The 19,194-nt window shown below is 42.6% G+C and overlaps 2 protein-coding genes across 4 annotated transcripts; one reads left to right on the forward strand and one right to left on the reverse strand.

Moving 5' to 3' along the window:
• Window positions 1-2,498: 2,498 nt before the first annotated feature.
• On the forward strand, window positions 2,499-16,271 carry USP30 (ubiquitin specific peptidase 30). Of its 2 annotated transcripts, none has more exons than XM_074606207.1 (13): window positions 2,499-2,624; window positions 2,813-2,922; window positions 3,856-4,038; window positions 5,321-5,424; window positions 6,200-6,298; window positions 7,046-7,088; window positions 7,354-7,448; window positions 8,172-8,231; window positions 9,344-9,430; window positions 10,029-10,109; window positions 11,153-11,372; window positions 12,055-12,163; window positions 13,225-16,271. In XM_074606207.1, exons 1-13 carry the CDS (start codon window positions 2,551-2,553, stop codon window positions 13,487-13,489), a joined length of 1,530 nt encoding a protein of 509 aa, XP_074462308.1. In that variant the 5' UTR covers window positions 2,499-2,550; the 3' UTR covers window positions 13,490-16,271. The 2 variants fall into 2 exon arrangements, with proteins under 2 accessions (XP_074462308.1, XP_074462309.1); XM_074606208.1 differs by having other exon boundaries at window positions 7,049-7,088.
• ALKBH2 (alkB homolog 2, alpha-ketoglutarate dependent dioxygenase) lies at window positions 5,947-19,152 on the reverse strand. Of its 2 annotated transcripts, XM_074606209.1 has the most exons (8): window positions 18,778-19,144; window positions 17,971-18,169; window positions 16,570-17,827; window positions 13,304-13,478; window positions 11,949-12,348; window positions 11,061-11,279; window positions 7,765-7,876; window positions 5,947-6,359 (listed from the first exon to the last, which is right to left on the reverse strand). In XM_074606209.1, exons 1-3 carry the CDS (start codon window positions 18,980-18,982, stop codon window positions 17,518-17,520), a joined length of 714 nt encoding a protein of 237 aa, XP_074462310.1. In that variant the 5' UTR covers window positions 18,983-19,144; the 3' UTR covers window positions 5,947-6,359; window positions 7,765-7,876; window positions 11,061-11,279; window positions 11,949-12,348; window positions 13,304-13,478; window positions 16,570-17,517. The 2 variants fall into 2 exon arrangements, with proteins under 2 accessions (XP_074462310.1, XP_074462311.1); XM_074606210.1 differs by lacking the exons at window positions 5,947-6,359; window positions 7,765-7,876; window positions 11,061-11,279; window positions 11,949-12,348; window positions 13,304-13,478 and having other exon boundaries at window positions 17,337-17,827; window positions 18,114-18,169; window positions 18,778-19,152.
• Window positions 19,153-19,194: the final 42 nt, after the last annotated feature.

Here is a 19,194-nt window from a genome sequence, read left to right on the forward strand (position 1 = left end):
GCGTCAAATGAAGACAGGTGAAAGGCACTACAGTGAGGAAGAAGAATTAAGTTGTACAAATTCAGGTCAGGGAACAATGGATGATGCAAGAGGCTTGGGCTTAGTGGTGACAAACCAAACTTGCTGCAGTTTGTGAATGGGACTTGTTCAGCTATGACACAGATTGAGTTTGTGACGCTAAATATTGAAAATGTTAGCAGGTTTTAGTATTTATAAGAAGGGACTTGCAGCTGACCTAGACAGGTTTTCAGCTCCCTTAAAAATAGGGAGAATAATTATTTAATGAAGCATTTGTGGCTAGGAGTGGAATCCAGATGCCTACACGTAGACATCGGCTCCATTTTGGGTTACTCTCTATCTCCCGCAGCCTCCAGCTGTGTATTTTGCACAGGACTGTACAGTGGATCACGCGGGACCGTGAGGATATCCCAGGCATCGTTGGGCTCTCTCACATGGATCGAGATGCCTGGCTTGGACAACTGAATACTACCCTAAAAGTGTGATAGAACATAATTTTAATTGCATGAAATGCATGCATGTTCTGTAATATATTCTCAAAAGCATTTTAAAAGGGACTTTTTTGAGAACGAGTTTAGAGAACGTGTTCAGGATGTGTTTGGTATCTTCCTCTGCTCTCCGTTCTTTGTCACTTCTCTTGCCATTTTCTGCTTATCCTTCACAGACACACAGATTTCCATAAACAAGACGCCTCTCCAGTCGTGCACCCTTTTACTTGACTTTGAATTGGGTGGTGACGCTTTCAGGGTGAAGAATGGCATTGTTCCAGCTGTTTGTTACCATAAAGGAGCTGAGCAGTTTATTTGGAATGAAAGGGCAGCCTGGCCCATCGCAATTAAAAAACAAAAAGGCCTCAGTAGATAAAACTGGTCTGCCAACACCTTCCTGATTTGCAAGATTTATGTTTCCTCTTCAGAAAATATGAGTCAAAGAAACCATAGTTCAATGCTTTAACAGGATCCAAGAAGTCTGTTCTGTTTCACTGGGTAAAGTACTGTAGATAAAGTCAGTACAACGGGAGGATTATTGAGCTAAAACTTCCAGAGAAAAGCAGTCATCGCGGGCCTTTATCAGAGCGGTCTCAGTAGAGCAGCCTGACTGAGTTCCAGGATGAGACTTATCTGTAAAACACGAGTTCACAGAGACTCTGGGATGCTTCTCCCCAAAAACTTGCTAGAAAATGGCATTTTTCAAGCAGAGTTTTAGCTTATACATCCACTGCATAAGGAACAACTTTCTTTTTAGAATACAGCAGCTATGTTACTTTTTTACTAAATAAGGTCCAATTTTCCAGTAAGTTAAGGGTGCGAGATTGGGTCCTCTAAGGAGGCTGGTTCTTTTGTTATTTCATGTCTCATGTATTTCGTGTCCACGAGGCAGCCATGAGAACGATATGTTGCACATGGACACCGCAGCTGTCAGGACAACTTTATTTCTTCAGATCCTTCTTCTGTCTGTCGCTCCCCTGTTTCTCTCAGCCTCTTGCTCTCCAGTCCCTTATTCCCCAGACCGCTCTCCTCTTACCAACAGCCTTCTGGCACACAGGGAGCAGTGTCAGGCGAAGAACGACTCGGCCAGAAAGACACACAGGATGTACCAGACACTTGGCTAACGAAGATGGTTAGAATTAATCTGGGGAGGTGTGAGGAGGGAGCCTGTTACCTGCCAGGCCCACAGACACGATCAGCAGCTGCCATCTCGAGGTGCTCTCAAAAGCTGCATCTGTCAGTCATTCTCCTGCAAGCGCTCCCGGGTGCCTCCCCTCCTGGCCCTGGCGTGAAATACTTCTTTCTCTAAACAATCCCCAAAATGCATCAGTTAAAACCAAAAAATAACAGCACAAGGTGGAAGAGCAAATAGAGTGGGGCCCTCAAATATGAGAGGGAGAGGGGTGTCGGGGCTGGTGTGTGCCACACAGTGACGAGGGCTGTTCTCTCTTCATGGGGTTCAGATGGTTTCATACAATCATAGAATCGTTTAGGTTGGAAAAGACCTTTAAGATCGTTGAGTCCAGCCACTAACCCAGCACTGCCAAGTCCACCGCTAAACCATGTCCCTGAGCGCCACATCTACGTGTTTTTTAAATCCCTCCAGGGACGGTGACTCCACCACTTCCCTGGGCAGCCTGTTCCAGAGCTTGACAACCCTTTCAGTGAGGAAATTTTTCCTAATATCCAACCTAAACCTCCCCTGGCGCAACTTGAGCTTGTGGAATTCGAGTGTCCCACCTCCTCCCCACAGCTTTGAGCCAACCCCGCCCCCCACAAGCCGGCGTCCCCTCAGGAGGGCCGGGGGGCTGCGAGGGGACGGTCCGTTACACCTGCCCTCCCCCGTTCATGCCCGGTGAAGGGGCCGGCCCGGAGCAGGCCCGGCTCCCCGCGGCCTTGGCGACCGCTCGCCGCCTGTTGCTAGGGGCGGTCCGCGCGCTAACCGGCCCCCCCGCGCCACTTCCGGCGCTCCGCCGCCCCGTCCGCCGCGCCGCCCGCCCGCGGGGGTCTGGTTCCGGCGGCGGCGGAGCCGGGCGGGGGGGCGATGCTGCCCGGCGGCGGCGCCGCGGAGGCGGATGGGGCTGTGCGGAGGTTGCTGCGGGCCGGAACGGCGGCCAGGTCAGCGGGGACGGCCCGGGGCGGGGGGGCGGCGTGGAACGGTCCCGGTGAAGGCGGCGGCGGCCCGGTGGGGCCAGCGGCCTCGGCCGGCCCTTCCCGCGAGCGGCGTGATGGGCGTCCGCCGCCGTCCCTGCAGCCAGAGGTACCGGCTGCCCGCTTATGTGGTCGGGTTTTTTTCCCCGTTTCAGGTATAAAGTGATGAAGAACTGGGGCGTGATCGGGGGGGTGGCCGCTGCCGTGGCGGCGGGGATGTACGTGCTGTGGGGGCCCATCACCGAGAGGAAGCGGCGGAGGAAAGGTAAGGGGCGGGGGGGGGGGGAGGACAGCCTGCCCCGGCTCCGAAAACCCCCGGAATTAATGATTCTCTGCATTTTGGTTCGGCTGAGCGCTCTCCTGGCTGTTGGAAATGCACCTGTTTCTCTTTTTCATTATTAGCGCCTGTAAATTATTTTCTCTTGCTAAAGATAAAATTTTGGTCGCTGTCCTCTTTAGAAATGTAACAAATTAAAAATTACGTATTGAACAAAGGAGTTTTCTTACTTATGTGATGTATTAGTTGTATCAATTGACATTTTTCTAAAATTGTGACATTTTTATGTCTTCTCTAAGTTCCTTACTGAACTGCTGCAGGTAACGCACCTTATTTTATTTTGCGTTTTGGAATGCAAAATAAATGTGTCCTCGCTGAATGTTAGTACAAGAGAAGGGAAAGTCTCTCCCTAAGCAGAGTCGTACAGAAATACCTATTATTAATCCTTGGCAACCCAAGAGTTTTCATAACAATGTGAGGAAAGGAGAAATCTCCCCCAAACCAAGCTGAAGCACCCAACGCTGCAGCAGTGACCCCCACCCCCACCCCCCCCCCCCGGCTCCTGTAAACTTGCACTGGGGTGTCTGCACTGTGTATTGGAACCAAGAATTTTACAGTTTGTACGGTAATTTGCAGATAATCCTGAACCTTAAGTCTTGTTGATAGAAATCTATTCCTATCAGAAAAAAAAGAGTATTTTTCAAATAAATTTTAAGATTTTAAGTAGTGTAAGTCTCAGAGACCACCATGTATATAAACACTTCATAGTATGCTGTTGCACATACCAGGGTCTTCTAGTTTTCATGGGGTGCAAGTACCAAATAAACTGAAATAATTTAGTACCTAACACAACCCTTGCTACTGAAAATGGTAAGGTTTTCCTAGACTTTATAGTGTAAACTCTTACACTTCTATTTGTAGGGCTCGTACCTGGCCTTCTTAACTTAGGAAACACCTGTTTCATGAACTCTTTGCTGCAAGGCTTATCTTCCTGTCCCTCTTTCATCAAGTGGCTGGAGGAATTTACAGCACAATACAAGACAGAGCAGAACCAGTCCACTGAGCATCAATACTTGTCTGTCACTTTGCTGCATCTCCTAAGAGGTACTTTAATGTTTTCATGTCGTGATAAACTAAGAAGAAAATATTTAGCTTAAGCTTTATTGTTTCTAGTCTCCTTTCCTAAAGAAAATAAGTTCATATGGTCTTGTATTCTTCTCTTTTTAATTTCCCTCTACTAACTTTGAACTCATTGGCCAAATTCAACCAACTTTCACGGAGCGGTAGTGATCCAAAAGGTATTAACTTACTGTACCGAGCCTAAAAAATGCAAAGCCCAGCTGCATGTGTCCCCAGAGCCGTTTGTTTCTTGGCCAACAGCTGAAAACTTTCAGGTTTAACTCTCCTGGCAATCGAGAAGCAGCGGGCAGCCAACCCAGCACCCCGCTCGTGGCTCCGAAGAAGCCGTTTGCCAGTGGGTTGAGCAAATCGAGGCAGGGGGCGACAGGGGTGCTGAAAATGTGGTTATGGAACCTGTTGCCACAGGCTTTAATGCTTTTGCTCTTCATAGAATATAGATGGTTAAAACCGTATGAATATGGACTCAGTATAATTGAAGAAATAGGAAAAATACTATCACAATCAGATGGACACTCAGAATTCTATATAAAAGAAAAATAATGCGTTATAAAATGATTTAAGCATTTTTTTCCCAAGCTGACTATTTTACCCAAAATGTGGACTATTAAATGAGAAACTCTGTATGATGTTGGATACAAATGTTAAAGCCTCTAACCCCGATTTGGTAGCCCATTTCAGACTTGCCCCTGTGCTAAATTCGTCTATCAGTTACATCGTATTTAAGCACTCAAAATGTTGAAGCGATTTGTTGGCTCTCCCTGGCTTTCCTCGCAGGCCTTTGTTTTAAAGGGAATCCACTGGAAGTTCTCACGCCTCAGGATATTGTTCATACTAAAATCGTGCCAGTTGATCGCATACATTTAACTGATGTAAGGATGATGGGGCATTGATACTGGGGTTTCTGTGACATGTAAACTACCAATTTTTACCCAGTCCATTGGTAAAAATTTGTCTTTTTCAGTGTTTATTCTCTGTGTAACAGTTAGTTGAGAAACCTTTAAATTTGCATAGATGAGGAGAACGTACGCAGTCAACCTGAATCAGACTAGAATGGTAATTAATCCATACTAGTTTGATTGTCATTGTCTACCTGTCTTAATCAAGAATAACTGCTCTAATTGATTGTATGATGCTTAAGTAACATAAAATCTAAAATAAACAGATTTGTGTTCTAACCAGTCTTTGTTTCCTAACCGGTTCTAACCGTTCTTTTCTTCCCTAACATTTTTAAATGCGATGTCTCTAGCTTTATCCTGCCAAGAGGTAACAGAAGATGACGTCCTGGATGCAAGCTGTCTCTTAGAAGTTTTAAGGCTGTACAGGTGGCAGATCTCATCGTTTGAAGAGCAGGTGATTACAGAATTCAAGTTAAGACTGCCTGATAGGCACCTCATTGCTTAGATACGGAATACCAGAAAACTGAAGCTGTGATACTAATAGCCCCCAGTGTCAAAGCTGAATCTTTGTCGTAGTGAAAAGTTTGCTTTAAAAAGTGAAGGAAAACAACCTGTGATTGATGAATGGTGTTTTCGGTTTGCGTAGATATTTGCCATGGAAACCCTGGCTGCTTCAAAACCTCATACTTAATTACCTTCAGATTTGGTACAATGGAGCCAGTAATATTAAAATAGAACAGACACAGCCCTAAATTCGCTATAGATAATGGGTCTATGCTAGTGTGCCACACTGCATTGAGGGACAGACTCCACTAACATTTCCAAATTTAGTTACATGTAACATAAAAGATTTCTAATGTTTGTTTTCAGTATTTTCAGCCCCTAAGTAAGTGCGGCTGGCCAATGACCTCGACCAATTATCTCACTCATAAAACATGGTTCTATCTTTTATATCTCAGAGCCAAAGCAAACAGCATAGATTTCAAATACACTTTTATTGACATCAAGGAAAGCAGGCATTTGTGCATTCATTTTTCTTTCTTTCTCCAAGCATTTTAGTCTCTTGAGTTTATATGGCCCAGAATATTTTTAATGGGTGCTGGTACAAAGTTCAGCTTTACAGAAGAAAGCTTTTTGGCAAAACTGCAGCAAATGCACAAATGATTACTATTAATGTACAATTTCTTTTGGTTTTGGTTCCTCTTAAGTCTTATGCCTCTATTTAATAGGACGCTCATGAGCTATTTCATGTCCTTACCTCTTCATTAGAAGATGAACGGGATCGTCAGCCACGTGTGACACATTTGTTCGATGTGCATTCGCTGGAGGTGACTTCTTTACCGGTGTTATTTCATTATCAGGAGAAGTTTCTGTAGTCTGCCTAGATTCCTAAGTGTGTCAAGTATAAAGTGTCTGTTTAGAGACTGAAGATATTTTCACTATGTTTACAAAGCTGTTCTTTAGAACTCTGATAGAAATGAATCGATAGGTCAGGCAAACTAAAGAATAGAAAATGGTTTTCATAAGCAAATGTATTTGAGTTTACAGTGATCCCACTTTCATGAGGGCTTTTGCATTCCTAAACCCACTGAATATAGGGATTGAAATACTAGCACAGGACAGTAGTCCAGCGAAGCAGATATTCTTATCTCTAAGAGTTGACACATGAAAGAGGTTTGAAAACTGCAAACCAGACATTTATGGAGTAGTCCATTTGGAGATGAAATTTATCTTATCCTCCAGTTTAGTGGTAAATTTAGTGCAGATGGAAAGTTTCTACCTCTTTTTGTCTAAAATACATACAAAGGGTTTATAAAATCTGTTAAGCTTTTATTTCAGTACTCAGAGACAAAGAATTCTGCACATTAATTATTCGTTGTATTAGAAGTGTTTGTTTTGTCAATTATAAATTTGTCGCAAAGTAGGTTTTTTGGTCTTCCTCAAATATAGAGACACTGAAACTCCCACAATTGTTCTTAATGTCAGAAAAGCATATCAGGGATGAAATAAGAACATGTTTAATACTTAATGCTTTCTGAGGTGGGGTTAATGAAATCTTTTATCTTCCTCTGTAGCAGCCAGAAATAACCCAAAAGCAAATAAGCTGCAGAACAAGAGGTATGCGTTCTTCTATTCTGAAATACGAATATTCAGTCATAGTGTAGTCGCTTTGTTTGTTAAAGGGATAATATTTATTGATCTTTGTCTGTATTGGACTGAAACATATCTCTTCAGCTATAAACCCCCCATTAATTATTTTTCAGTGGGACAGAACATGTTTTAGAGCAGTTACTTTTGTTACTGTGGGCCAAAAATGTGGAATTAAGAGCAGTGAACATGGCTGTACTGAAACGAAAAGGACAGTTTCAATTTTGTGTTTCAGGGTCTCTTCCCCCTGTGTCAAATCACTGGAAATCTCAGCATCCTTTTCACGGAAGGCTGACCAGCAACATGGTTTGCAAACACTGTGAACACCAGGTATAAGAATGCGTGTCTTGTAGTATGTATAATTGAAGGATGTCCAACACTCAGACCGCGTTTTGAAGCCATCATCCCTTGTCTCTGACATAGACGGTTTAAGCTCCAAAGGTTTGCTGAACTGAGAGCTTACACTGTTACTTTTTCAGGTACTTATTACAGCATTGGTGCTGAACAAGAATGTATCACTAAATATACTGAAGAAAATTAAGCATGATCCACTTTGTGGGGTAACAGCTGCCTTATCGAACCGAGTAATATCTTAGTATATTTAATATTCAGTACCACAGCTATGATATACTGAAAATCCACTCACATGGGTTGTGTTTTAGGACTAGCTATTCATTCAGCACGCAGTATTGAGTTTGCACATGCAAAGCCAAATTAAGTTGCAGTCCAGTTATCCAGAGTAAGGAGATGAAGGTAACCTGGACAGGGAAAAAATACAGAGAGTAAATATCATTTGTAGATCAAGCTGTAAGAGTACATTTGGTACTTTTACTTTTCAAAACCTTGTAAACAAATTTAAGTACAGGCTAAGTAGCACCTGGTGTACCTCGTGTTCCCTGGCACTCTGCTTGGCAGAGCGGGGGGTTTTGACCCTATTCCACCAGATAATTGTGGACCAGGGGGCATATGTTCATCTTTTATGAGGACAGCTGGGGTTTTTTTTGAACTGTCATAAATTTTAGCTCACTGGATATGTGAAATATTTCCTTGCAGAGCCCTGTGAGGTATGATACCTTTGACAGTCTCTCCCTGAGTATTCCAGCAGCTGTGTGGGTATGTATCCCTCATTAAGGCACGATCCAGCCCGTCTGCCTACGGCTGTGTCCTCATAACTTTATCTTCACTAGTACCTTTTAAAGATGCTACAGCCTAAGCGTAAATGAGTAGCTACAGTTTATTTTCTTGCCTTTTTATAAATGATCCCGTTGTGCTAACGCAGTACATTATCACTAACAGGTTGGTGCAAATTATCAATTAGTACAACAAACATGACTTTGTTGACACAAATAGAGTTTTCTGTTTCTCCTGGCGGAGTGTTTGGTCCTTTCTGCGTAATTTGAACAGACCAGATTGTATCCCGAGGGCTGTGTGTTTCTGGCAGTCTCGGAAGGTGACCTTCGGGTGCTCTGTCTCTGTGGTGGTAGTACACAAGTTACCCAATACAGGCTTTTGGATCAAGTGATTTCGGCTGGAAATTGTTTCTGGGTTTTTTTGGCTCTCTGAAAAATGACAAAATGTTGTAGATTTTTGGGGCAAAATTGTGACATTTTTGAACTATAACAGTTTGTTACTTAATACCTGCTAGAGATTTGTCTTTCCAGACTAGTAGCAGACTACTTGCAGTCCTGGAAATTCTGAGTGGTGCCTACAGAACACACTCCTGGACAGCTAGGGCTGGGTTTTGGATGCATCTCGTGCTATTTGTTTTTTTTTATACCATCATTGAAGATTATGCCCTTCATACTTGGCAGTATGTAGTACAGTCTACAAAAAAAATAGGAAGGAATGCCTAAATTTAACTAAATGCTGTATTTCTCCTATATAGAGGGTCAGAGTGCATAAAGTGACCCATGAAGTGCTGGAACTTTAGAGAAAAATAGTAACTGTAGTTTAAAACCCCACTAAAGGAGTCACACAGAGAGTCATAACTATTGTTCTTATCTACAGGCCGTGATGTTTTCCATGTTTAATCCAGACTGAGGAGGAATCCCCACAGTTAGTTACATTGTCAGTGTTCTATACTCAAATCCATTTAGTCAGTTTTCTCAAGAAATAAGTCTGTAATTCTGTAGTTTCTATGGAAGAAAATAAGAAAAACCTTTTCACAAAATTAAGTGGTATGCACCCTAGAACTACAGCAAATAATTTTGTTTTTTCATCCTAAGGGCCGTCCTATGACGCTGGACCACTGCCTCCATCATTTCATCTCCTCTGAATCTGTCAAGGATGTTGTGTGTGACAACTGCACTAAAGTATGTCATTTTAATTTATATAACCTTATAGCTCAGTTTTAAGCCTGCTGACAGAATTACGGCTTCAGTTCTCTACTCCTTTCTTCGTGACTTCAGGAAAGCCTCTGGCCTGCCTGGGATTTCTTATATTTAAAATGGAGATCTTACCTCACAGAGTATTTTGAAGCTTTATTTATTACTAGTATTACAAAATTTACAAATATTTTGTTCTGCAATTACCCGGTATTATTTAGATAATATTTGACATACATTTTTTGTTCTGGTACTTTAAACAGTATTTTACAGTTGCCTGTCAGTTAACGATAGCACAGAGCCAAAGGGGCTTGTTTGTAAACCAACAGAAATGGCACATGACATGGTTGAAAAACAACAGAAATGGAGACTGGGCTTGTTCTGTCATTTCTGCTTGATTTTGGTTTAGACCTATTAGGATAGGTCAGCAATTCTTAGTAAAATTCCTAGAAAATAATGTAATTGATGGACTGAGAATAGTTCTAGATCGACAGTTACTGTTGTCCACGCTGTGCAGACCTGCACTATTATTAGTCATCTGATACAGCAGGTAATCAAATGACTTTTTTTTTCCCTTTGATTTCAGATTCAGGCAAAAGGGATTCTCAATGGACAGAGCGTAGAAAACCAGAGAACAACATTTGTTAAGCAATTAAAATTAGGAAAGGTGAGGCAAACTAACCCTCCAAATGTATTATTAAATCCTGTTATACAGTAACTTCTTTGATCTCTTTGCTTGATGTCCACTTCTTGGTATTAGACTAAGGTTTTACTTAAAGTAAGCTCATTTGTCAACTATTTGTAGGCATTGAGGCCTCATTTCAGGAAAATATCAAAGTCCATAGCTTAAAGAATGTGAGTATTCTACTGTTATTCAGCAAAGCATTTAAATGTGAGTTGGGCTCGATGGCAGTTCATGTGTCATGCATTAATTCTTGATTTCCTTGGTAAGCGAAGTGATTCATATACACAATGTTTGTAAGAACTTCAGCAATTGCATGTTTCAAAGAAATTAAAATGTTCTAAATACAGGTGGTTTAAGTGAATATGGTGCTAAACATCAGGTGTAGTTTATATTAGAAACTCTTATTATTTTTTTGCTCTGTAATCATATAATACAGAGGACAACAGGGCACTGGTCTGTAATTAACAGCCTTGGGTGCCATTAATAATAATGTGTACTTATTGTTAGAGGTTAACCCTGGCATGACTTTGAATGTCACATATTTATAACTGCTTGACCTTTTCTCCCCTGGTACTCTCGCTGTGCAAAGCTGTTACTTATTGAGTATTAGCAAATGTCTTATAACAACTCGCTCCAACAAATTTCAATCCTCATTTCTACCTTTCAGATCAACAAGCTAGATGAGGTTCATAGTGTGCTTTTTAAGAGCACACAAGTATTTTTATTTATTTTTCTTCCATTTGGAGAAAATTATTAACTCTAGCTATCTATCCTACTGCCTAGTGAGCGAGCGTAGTGGCGGCGTCAGAAATCTCAAGAGTTGTGAGTTAGTGTCATGTCTTAGGGGATACTATTGCCAGTAAGCTCACACGCAGATAGAGCAGCACATGGGGGAACAGTTCAGTGATGCATTTCCTTATCCACTAGACTTACCAGTTCTGTTAGTATGCTTTTAACTTCGACAGCTGTTTTTTCTTAATTTAAAATGTATTTTGTCTCTCCTTTTCTGTGGGATATTGCTGAAGCTTCCTCAGTGTTTGTGTATCCATCTGCAAAGACTGAGCTGGTCAAACCAAGGCACTCCTCTGAAACGTCACGAACACGTACAGTTCAATGAGTTCCTGATCATGGACATCTACAAATATCGCATTCCTGTTCATAAATCAAGCCAAAATGAGCTGAATCAGAAAAACACTGAAGAGACAACACCTGGCACAAAGGATGGAATAGCAGTAAAACCTTCAGGTACTTATTTTGAAAATAAAAATCTTATCACGTATTTCTACGTTTCAGTGACAAAACATAATGTGCAGAACGAACATAAGAGCAGTGTCTTTATTTGGATCTGGGAAAAGAGGACACGTGGAAATCCCTTCCCTGCAAGCATTAGGATATACCCCGTTCCAACTTTACAGTTCAGCTTTGATAATTTAATTCGATCTTACTAAATATTAAAAAGAACTTACAAACAAACAAAATAATCCCAGATTGAACATAAAACATGTGAGTTTTGTGTTAAGGATGAAGGAATGTTGAACTCGGGAAGTCCAAGGGATTATCTTGTTAGTGATCTCTTCTAAGGCTTCAGGACAAGCATAGAAAGAATGCTGGGAATGGTGACTTCTTAAAAAACAATTAGAAAATCTAGCTGTAATAGGTCTGTCATTTAGGCAGCTCAATATTCTATTTAGTTGGGATTTTGTAAACGTAGTCATTTTGATATTTGTGTCGTCTAGAAAGTTACCACTGTCTTTGGATATTATACTCCTCTGCATCTCTTAGGGGATTGTAATATGTAATGAATTAAAATGAGTACAATACCTTCACATTCTGTGACGAAAGGTACTGCCAGAACAGAAGCACTGTTATTAGCAATACTAATAGTAACATTTGAGTTAAATTACTGAGTGTCGTCTTTCTCTTGCAGATGCAGAACAACCATCTGGTACTAAACCGCTCTTTATGAATGGTGCCTGCTCCTCTTCATTTATAATGTCCTCAGGAACTTTTCCACTTGCTGCATTCCCTGAATGCAGGTAAGTTAGAGATTTGTATCCTATTTTGTAATTTCTGTCCCTTCAAACTATGTCTTCCTTTATTCTGTCTTTACTGTGAGGCTGCATAGTCACAGAATTTAACATCCATCTTAGCTTCTGTGCAGAAATTCTTTTTCTTTTCTCTTGGCTCATTTTTATTGGTTTTCTTTGGCTCAGTTTCTCTCCTAGAAAAGACAGTATTGCATATTACAAGCAAAACTCAATCTCCCTTCCCTGGTTCATGATGCAGTAAATCATCCTTCTGAATAGCCATAATCTTATTCTTGCTGTTTTCGTCTACCCCTTCCTTTCATTTTTCCTCTACTCTGATTTTAAAACTATTGCAAGAAAGCCATAAATCTCTTACAGACTTTTTTCAAACATTGTATTTAACAAGCTTGATTTAAATTGCAACTGCCACGATTCTACTTGATGCTTCTCCTGATAATCTGTTTTCTTGGCTTTTGAGAATGTTCACTTACTGTCACACCAGTTAGTTCTATACCACTTCTTCTATCTGCCATTCTGTATCTTCCCCATGTGGGAGACAATTCCCACAATCAGTGTGTGAAATAAGAAGCCTGGAAGCATTTTTTGCCAAGTGTTTGTTACGAAGACAGTTGTAGAGCAAGTCCTCCAAAGTGTGTCCAGCGTTATCCGTGGGTTACCTCCTGCAATTTTGCCTCTTTTCAGTTAAAAGCACGTTCTTCTAGAATAGCTTTTCTGTCCAGTAACAACTTTAAGAACTAAATACTGGCACATTGGTAGGTTTGGTGGAAAACGCTGTTGAAAATTGAATCAGTTATGCTGTACAAAATGTAGTAGCGCTCTGTAGCATAAACTTCTACAATAAATAGTTTGGTTTTCTCAATAACAGAATAAAGCAGTACTGCAGTGAAGACTTAGTATACTGCAAAGTAACTGCAAGCCTGTATGTCTCTTACGGAGCTATTTGCTCTAAAAAGAAATTCAAACTGAAGACAAACCACATGGGGCTGCTTCTGGTATGTCGTGACCTGCAAGAGCTGCTGACCCTCTCCTTTTTCTCATTTGTTCTTCAGTTCCCCTGTATACCTTTACCGTCTGATGGCAGTTGTAGTTCATCATGGAGACATGCATTCTGGACATTTTGTGACTTACCGCCGCTCTCCACCTTCTCCTAAGAACCCACTCTCTGTCAGCAGTCAGTGGCTGTGGATTTCTGATGACACCGTTCGCAAAGCTAGTTTGCAGGAAGTCCTTTCTTCTAGTGCTTACTTGCTTTTTTACGAGCGTGTTCACTCGAGGGTACAGCACCAAAGCTTGGAGTTGAGGGCTGAAGAGTGATGAACAGAGCAGAAGAAGGACAAAAACTGACAAAATTCCTCTAATGAGATCTACGTTGCACCTCCTGTCTGTTATGCAAATAACCCACCACGGGCCCTTTAACTTTTCCCTCCCTCCATGGCAATGGCTGGCTCCTGCTGGGAGTTGTGTTTTGTACCAAAATTACGCTACCCAAAGTTGGTCTGCTAACGTTGTGCAGTCCAAAGTATATCTGTGTTAGAGAAGCAGTTATTCTGTTAGGTAGTAATTTTGTCAACATCACAGCTCTGAAACAGACATTTCAAACAGACTTCCCAAGGCTGTATTCCATATTCTGACACGTATGTAAATTTTCAAAGGGAGATGCTTAATCCGATACATTTCGCTGCAGACGTTTCTCAACAGGGGAGCCCCAGAAGCGGTTGATGGGAAGCTACTGTTATCAAAGGCAAAGATTTAAGAAACAAAGTGCCTTGAGCTTATTTGAGTATCTACCTTACCATTGTCTGAGTCCGCTGCATGTCAGTTGCGTTCTGATAAACGTCTCAAGATGATGGGATGAACTACTAACGGAATCGGATTTCTCTTGATGTCCCAGCTAATTAATAAATCTCTACATAATAGGCACGATGTGAAAAACAACTTCCCTGATCACATCATTTTCCTAATATTTTAGTTCTTTATACATCATAGGAGTACTTCTGCTGATTGAAAGCGTGGTTTCCTTTTTCCAGGAGAAAATCTAAGTTTTTCAATCTATTAGGAACTGAGACCCTGATTTATTGCTCTGTATATTTGGAATATAGCTGAAATCAAGAGACAGAAGTGTTTGCTAGCAATCAGTATTGTAATTTCCTTCGTCACTATGAAGCTGTTGAATACGGTTGCTTGTAGTATTGACTACAACTTTTAATGCTGTGATTTCAAGGCTACTGTAATTGGTGTTCTAGACTTGCCCGTCCTATTTTAATGCTGAAAACTGCCATTTTTCATCAACCATTCAGATACATGCTGTCTGGCTTGCAGTTGAGCTTTAGAGCTTGTACCGGTTGTGATTGTGAGCTGAGATGTACAGCAACCCAAGCATCCTTGTGAAGTTAGAGTATACGCAACTGAATCGGGACTGGTGGGCACTTACTTGTCTTGTGAAGTAGTGCAGCAGTCTGAAAAGACTGGTGTCACTGCATTAGATACAGATTGCTGTATAAATGGAAGTAAGGTGTCGTTTGCTGCTCTAGATTGTTTGACATGTAAAAAAAGAAGTCCCAAACAAAGCACGGAGGGAGAAGCAGCAAAATTTATCCTTTTGACTGCTTTGAAATTACCAGGAATAAAGTATGTAGGCTATTTTTATCTCTTTTCTATCAGACAAGCTTTTTCAGTGTAAAACAGCAACTACGTTTTCAAATGGTAACAACTGTCTTAATAGTTTTTTAGGGCAACTTTGTACCTCATGTATTCATATTGCTGCCCAAAGCTCATAGGCATTCAGAGTTCCTTAATGGAAGGCTCAAAACCAGCCAAACCAGGAGTGGTAATGGATGTATATGCAAAACTATTTACACAGCTGATCATTCCAGAGTATGGATCACAATTCCTGCTCCAAGTAATGCTCATAGCACATAAAATAGTCTTTATAAATCCACTGATATACTAGTTCCTGAGAAGTCTCCCTGTCTGTGCTAGGCTAGCAGTATCATGGTTTTAACCTTTCTATTTTAAGTGATGGAAAAGCAAGAAAAACAAACAAAACAAAAAACCTAGAAGGATGAAAAATGCCAAAAATGCCCCGGCCATTGACTTGGAGAAGGTGAGAACCCTCTGTTCTGGGCAGCACAGATGTGCAGCAGGAGCTCTATAAAGCAGTGCTGGATGTCATCTAAAGAAAAACATGCAAAGCATCGGGCTCCAGCAGGTCTACCATTTGTACCTCAGAACTTCAAAACATTTCCACTGCCAGCAACGTATATTCTGCAATATCTATTCTCAACAGGGTCTGTTTAGTTTTTAACTGAATTTTTGAGAAGTTCATCTGAACAGGTCACTTTGTTTAGAAAGCAGTAATGCTGGAGGTGGGTCAGAACATACGCACACAATAGGCTAAGTCTTAAATTTATCAGCTCGTAACAGGGACGGAAAGCCACATACTACTGCAAGCTTGCGTGTTCCATCTGTTTTTCTTTTGCATAGAGCTGCTTTCCAACAGGGACTGGTTTGATGAGAATGAACGCACAGTTGCTGTACCAACACCGATAAACTGCTCAATTTCACTCAGCTGCAGATTTCCTCCGAAAGCTTCCTCAAGGGCTATAAAGATGAGGGTGGAGTAGTCAGCATTTGTTCTAGTTTTCACTGTTAGGAAGGAGCAGGTGGTCTTGGCTTAGCCCTCAGTGTGAGGAAGGAAGTAAAGTGTCAGCACCTTGGTCCTGGTCCTGAGCTACGCTGGATGCTCCCAGCCTACTGTGAGCATCAAAGACCTCTGCAGATGTTTGCCACCCAACCCTCACCTTTTGAAGTCATTGGGCTCTGCACAGGCATATGAGGCTCATCAAATGCTGTTACTTACAAGCTTCCTGTGGTGGAGGTGGTGTTAATAAAATGTAAAAGGTGAAAAAAAAACACTAGGTAAGACCTCCATGATGACATCTCTGTGTTTGGATTATTCTGGTCTTATTTTGTGCATTATTTAAAAAATTATATTATAGCCAAACCACTGCACTGCTGTTTGAAGTTGTGTTTTCACTTCAGGGTATTTTTGTAACTGTACAGTAGCAATAAAAGAATAAACTTATTAGAGAAAGTAGCTGTTCTTGTGTGGTTATGTCTTGAAACAAAGGCCAAGCTATAAGCCAAACCACGTTTGATATATCCAATGGAAGCAGCACTTAACATTCTCTGGATAAGAAGCATTCACGCAGGAGCAATTCACGCTATATATAGCATGTTCTGGTAGTGGCAGAGGGTGGCAAGTACCAACTCCAAATCATCTAAACAGACATAGCCCTAATGGACCTACTGCTGAAGGATAGAGCCCATCATTAATTCAGATGCTTGTACCCTGGTTACACGGGGATCAGTTCACATTCTCGCTAAGTACTTACCATTGCTTGATTCCTCAAGACCTGTCGGTGACTTTGAACAGCCTTTCCTCATTTCATCAGGATTCACTGCCAGGATGGAAGGTGATGGCTTTCAGGTAGTCAGAATGGAATCCCTACAGATGATTATTTAGAAAAACAGACACTCTCAGAAGTTGTAGCCTTTCACGATGCATTGTCTGCATAAACGGTCCAACCCAGTCTCTCCCCAAGAGGTCATCTTATGGTTTCTGTACAAAGGACCTGCAGAAGAGGGGGCCCTTGCCCTGTGTGGTAGCACCTCGTGCTTCCTCCTGCCCCACCACGCCACTGACCAAAAGAACCCAGTCTCCCGCAGAAGTAGAGCAGCAGAGGAACATAAGCAGGCAAAAGTCATAGTGACACTAAAACATGCAGCCAGCCATGTCACGCTCACTATATTCATATCTCAGTGCTCCTCCTTTTCATGTCAGTCTCACTTGTATTTTACATTTTAAAAACACGCAATTCATAGCTCATCGACAGAGCATACATGGAAGTGTCACCTGTTGAACAGTATCAGCTTTCAGGCTCACTGTAAATGATTACGTCTTGTAGTTTGTAGTATTTATAAACTGTTTCATTGGGATCTGAAGGATATAGAGTAATTTGATCTTTTTGGAAAACTGGCCAGATTAAGATCAGTTGAGAACAAACCTCCTCCTGAGCAAAGCCAAGGATATTACTCATTGAAAATGTATGTATCGGCAGGACTACAGCAACATTTCAGAGAGAAAGGATTCTTGGCATGTAAAATCAGTAGTTGCAGTCTTTATTAGCAAGTTACCAAGTACACTATCTCCTCTCCTAGTTTAATTTGCTCATCTGGTTCCTTGGATCATCAAAGACAGTGTTTGAGTGAGAATTTGACAGTTATGTTGGGGAAGAAAGCTCCTGTTTCCAGAGTCAAAAGGTGCTTGATTGCTGTATAATTCACTTCTTGGCTATAGCCATCACTTTCCGAAATGTGAGGTTGATTCTTGGGGCAAGTACTCTCTTGCGGATGGGCAGGCTGTGGTACCAATACACGTTGGTGGGGTACTTCATCATCAGCAGGCTGCCGTGGGCCAGCTGCAGTTTGATGGGCTTGATGTGGCGCGTTGCGTTTTTCCCTCTGGAATCACAGTGCCTGAAAACAAAGTCCCTGCAAGCTCCAAAGGACACAGAGGCAATAGGACTGCGTGGAACCAGTTCCCTCTCATCATCTCGATGTTCACCTATGTGGTCCCCACCATCTTTATATCTGTACACAGAACAGATTAGTTAGTTCGTCTACCAATCTAATTAAAGGAATGTAAACCAATTTGTCAATGATCTGTCAGTAGCGTTGCACAAGCAATTTTTCATTTGAACAAGCTGCTTGATGCAATCGGAGATCAGACATACCTGTTAATGAGAACAAAATTAAAAGTGTGTCCTGTGTCCAAAGCAATGCGGTCTCTGATACGGTTGAGAACTGGTATCCACGGTTTAGGAGAAAAGGTAACGCCTGAATAAGTGTATGTTAACTCAGGATCTCCATAGGTTACCTGCTTCCTTGGAATGTGATGCCATTTGCCAAACACATGCAATTTCGTCATTTCACCTGTTTAAACAAGAGATGAGAAGGAATAAAACCAACTTTGTATTACCTCTGCAGTTCACAGTTTCAACAATCTTGGTTTGGAGCGTCTGTGAAACTCCCGTGGGACAACAGAAATGAGGATGCTGATGACAACCCAAAAGCTGTCATCTGTGGTCAAGTGTCTCTGTCCTAACAAAGTACTTAACTCTCAAGCGCGACACTGCTTTATGACCACTGAATGCAACGAACGGGGATGAGCATCCCCATCATATTCTGTTGTTGAATTAATGTGACGGGGGATGTCTCATATACTACATCTACCAACAGCCTCCTGTCACCTTTCCAGGACTAGCCCTGTTCTCTGCAAACATTAAAACGTGAATGAAACCGCTTGTCACGCACTTCAAGCTAAGTAAAACAGGACCAGACCTGTGCTCGCACTTCACTTGGCAGGGCTGGATTATGCAAACACCGGGCGCCTGCAGAAACCTTCCCACCGCCCAGCAGCTCTGCCCAGGCCACCGGAATCACCCCGGCACTCGCCTTGGCCGGGCCGGGAAGGGAAGGGAAACACTTCACCGGGCGGGGGCCCGGGGGACCGTAAACCGAGCCCTCCCTGCGGCCCTTACCTTCGAAGTATTCCACCTCCTCCTCCAGCCGCTGAAAGATCTCGTCAGCCTCAGCCTTGCCGAAGAGGAGGCGGTAGTCGCAGCTGAGGCCCTCGGCGCGGATCTCCTGCCAGGGGGGCTGCCCCGGGGCGGGCTCCGCTGGCCGCGGCCTCTTCCCGCCGCCCCCCGCCTCACCGGGGGGGCGTTTAACCACGTATCTGTCCATCGGCCGCCGCTCGGAGACACCGACAGCGGCGGGGACACCCGCCTCAGCACGGTCGCCTCCTCCCGGCGGCGAGACCGAGCTGTGTCGGCGGGAATCCCCTCAGAGGCCACGGAGGGAAGGGGGGGGGGGGGGGGGGGGGGGGGAATCGAGCGGGGCCAACACGCACGCGCAGGGCGTGCCCACACCGCCCTCTCATGAGCAGGCCCCGCCCC

This window comes from Larus michahellis, chromosome 13, assembly GCF_964199755.1.
Source record: "Larus michahellis chromosome 13, bLarMic1.1, whole genome shotgun sequence".
Taxonomy (NCBI): domain Eukaryota; kingdom Metazoa; phylum Chordata; class Aves; order Charadriiformes; family Laridae; genus Larus; species Larus michahellis.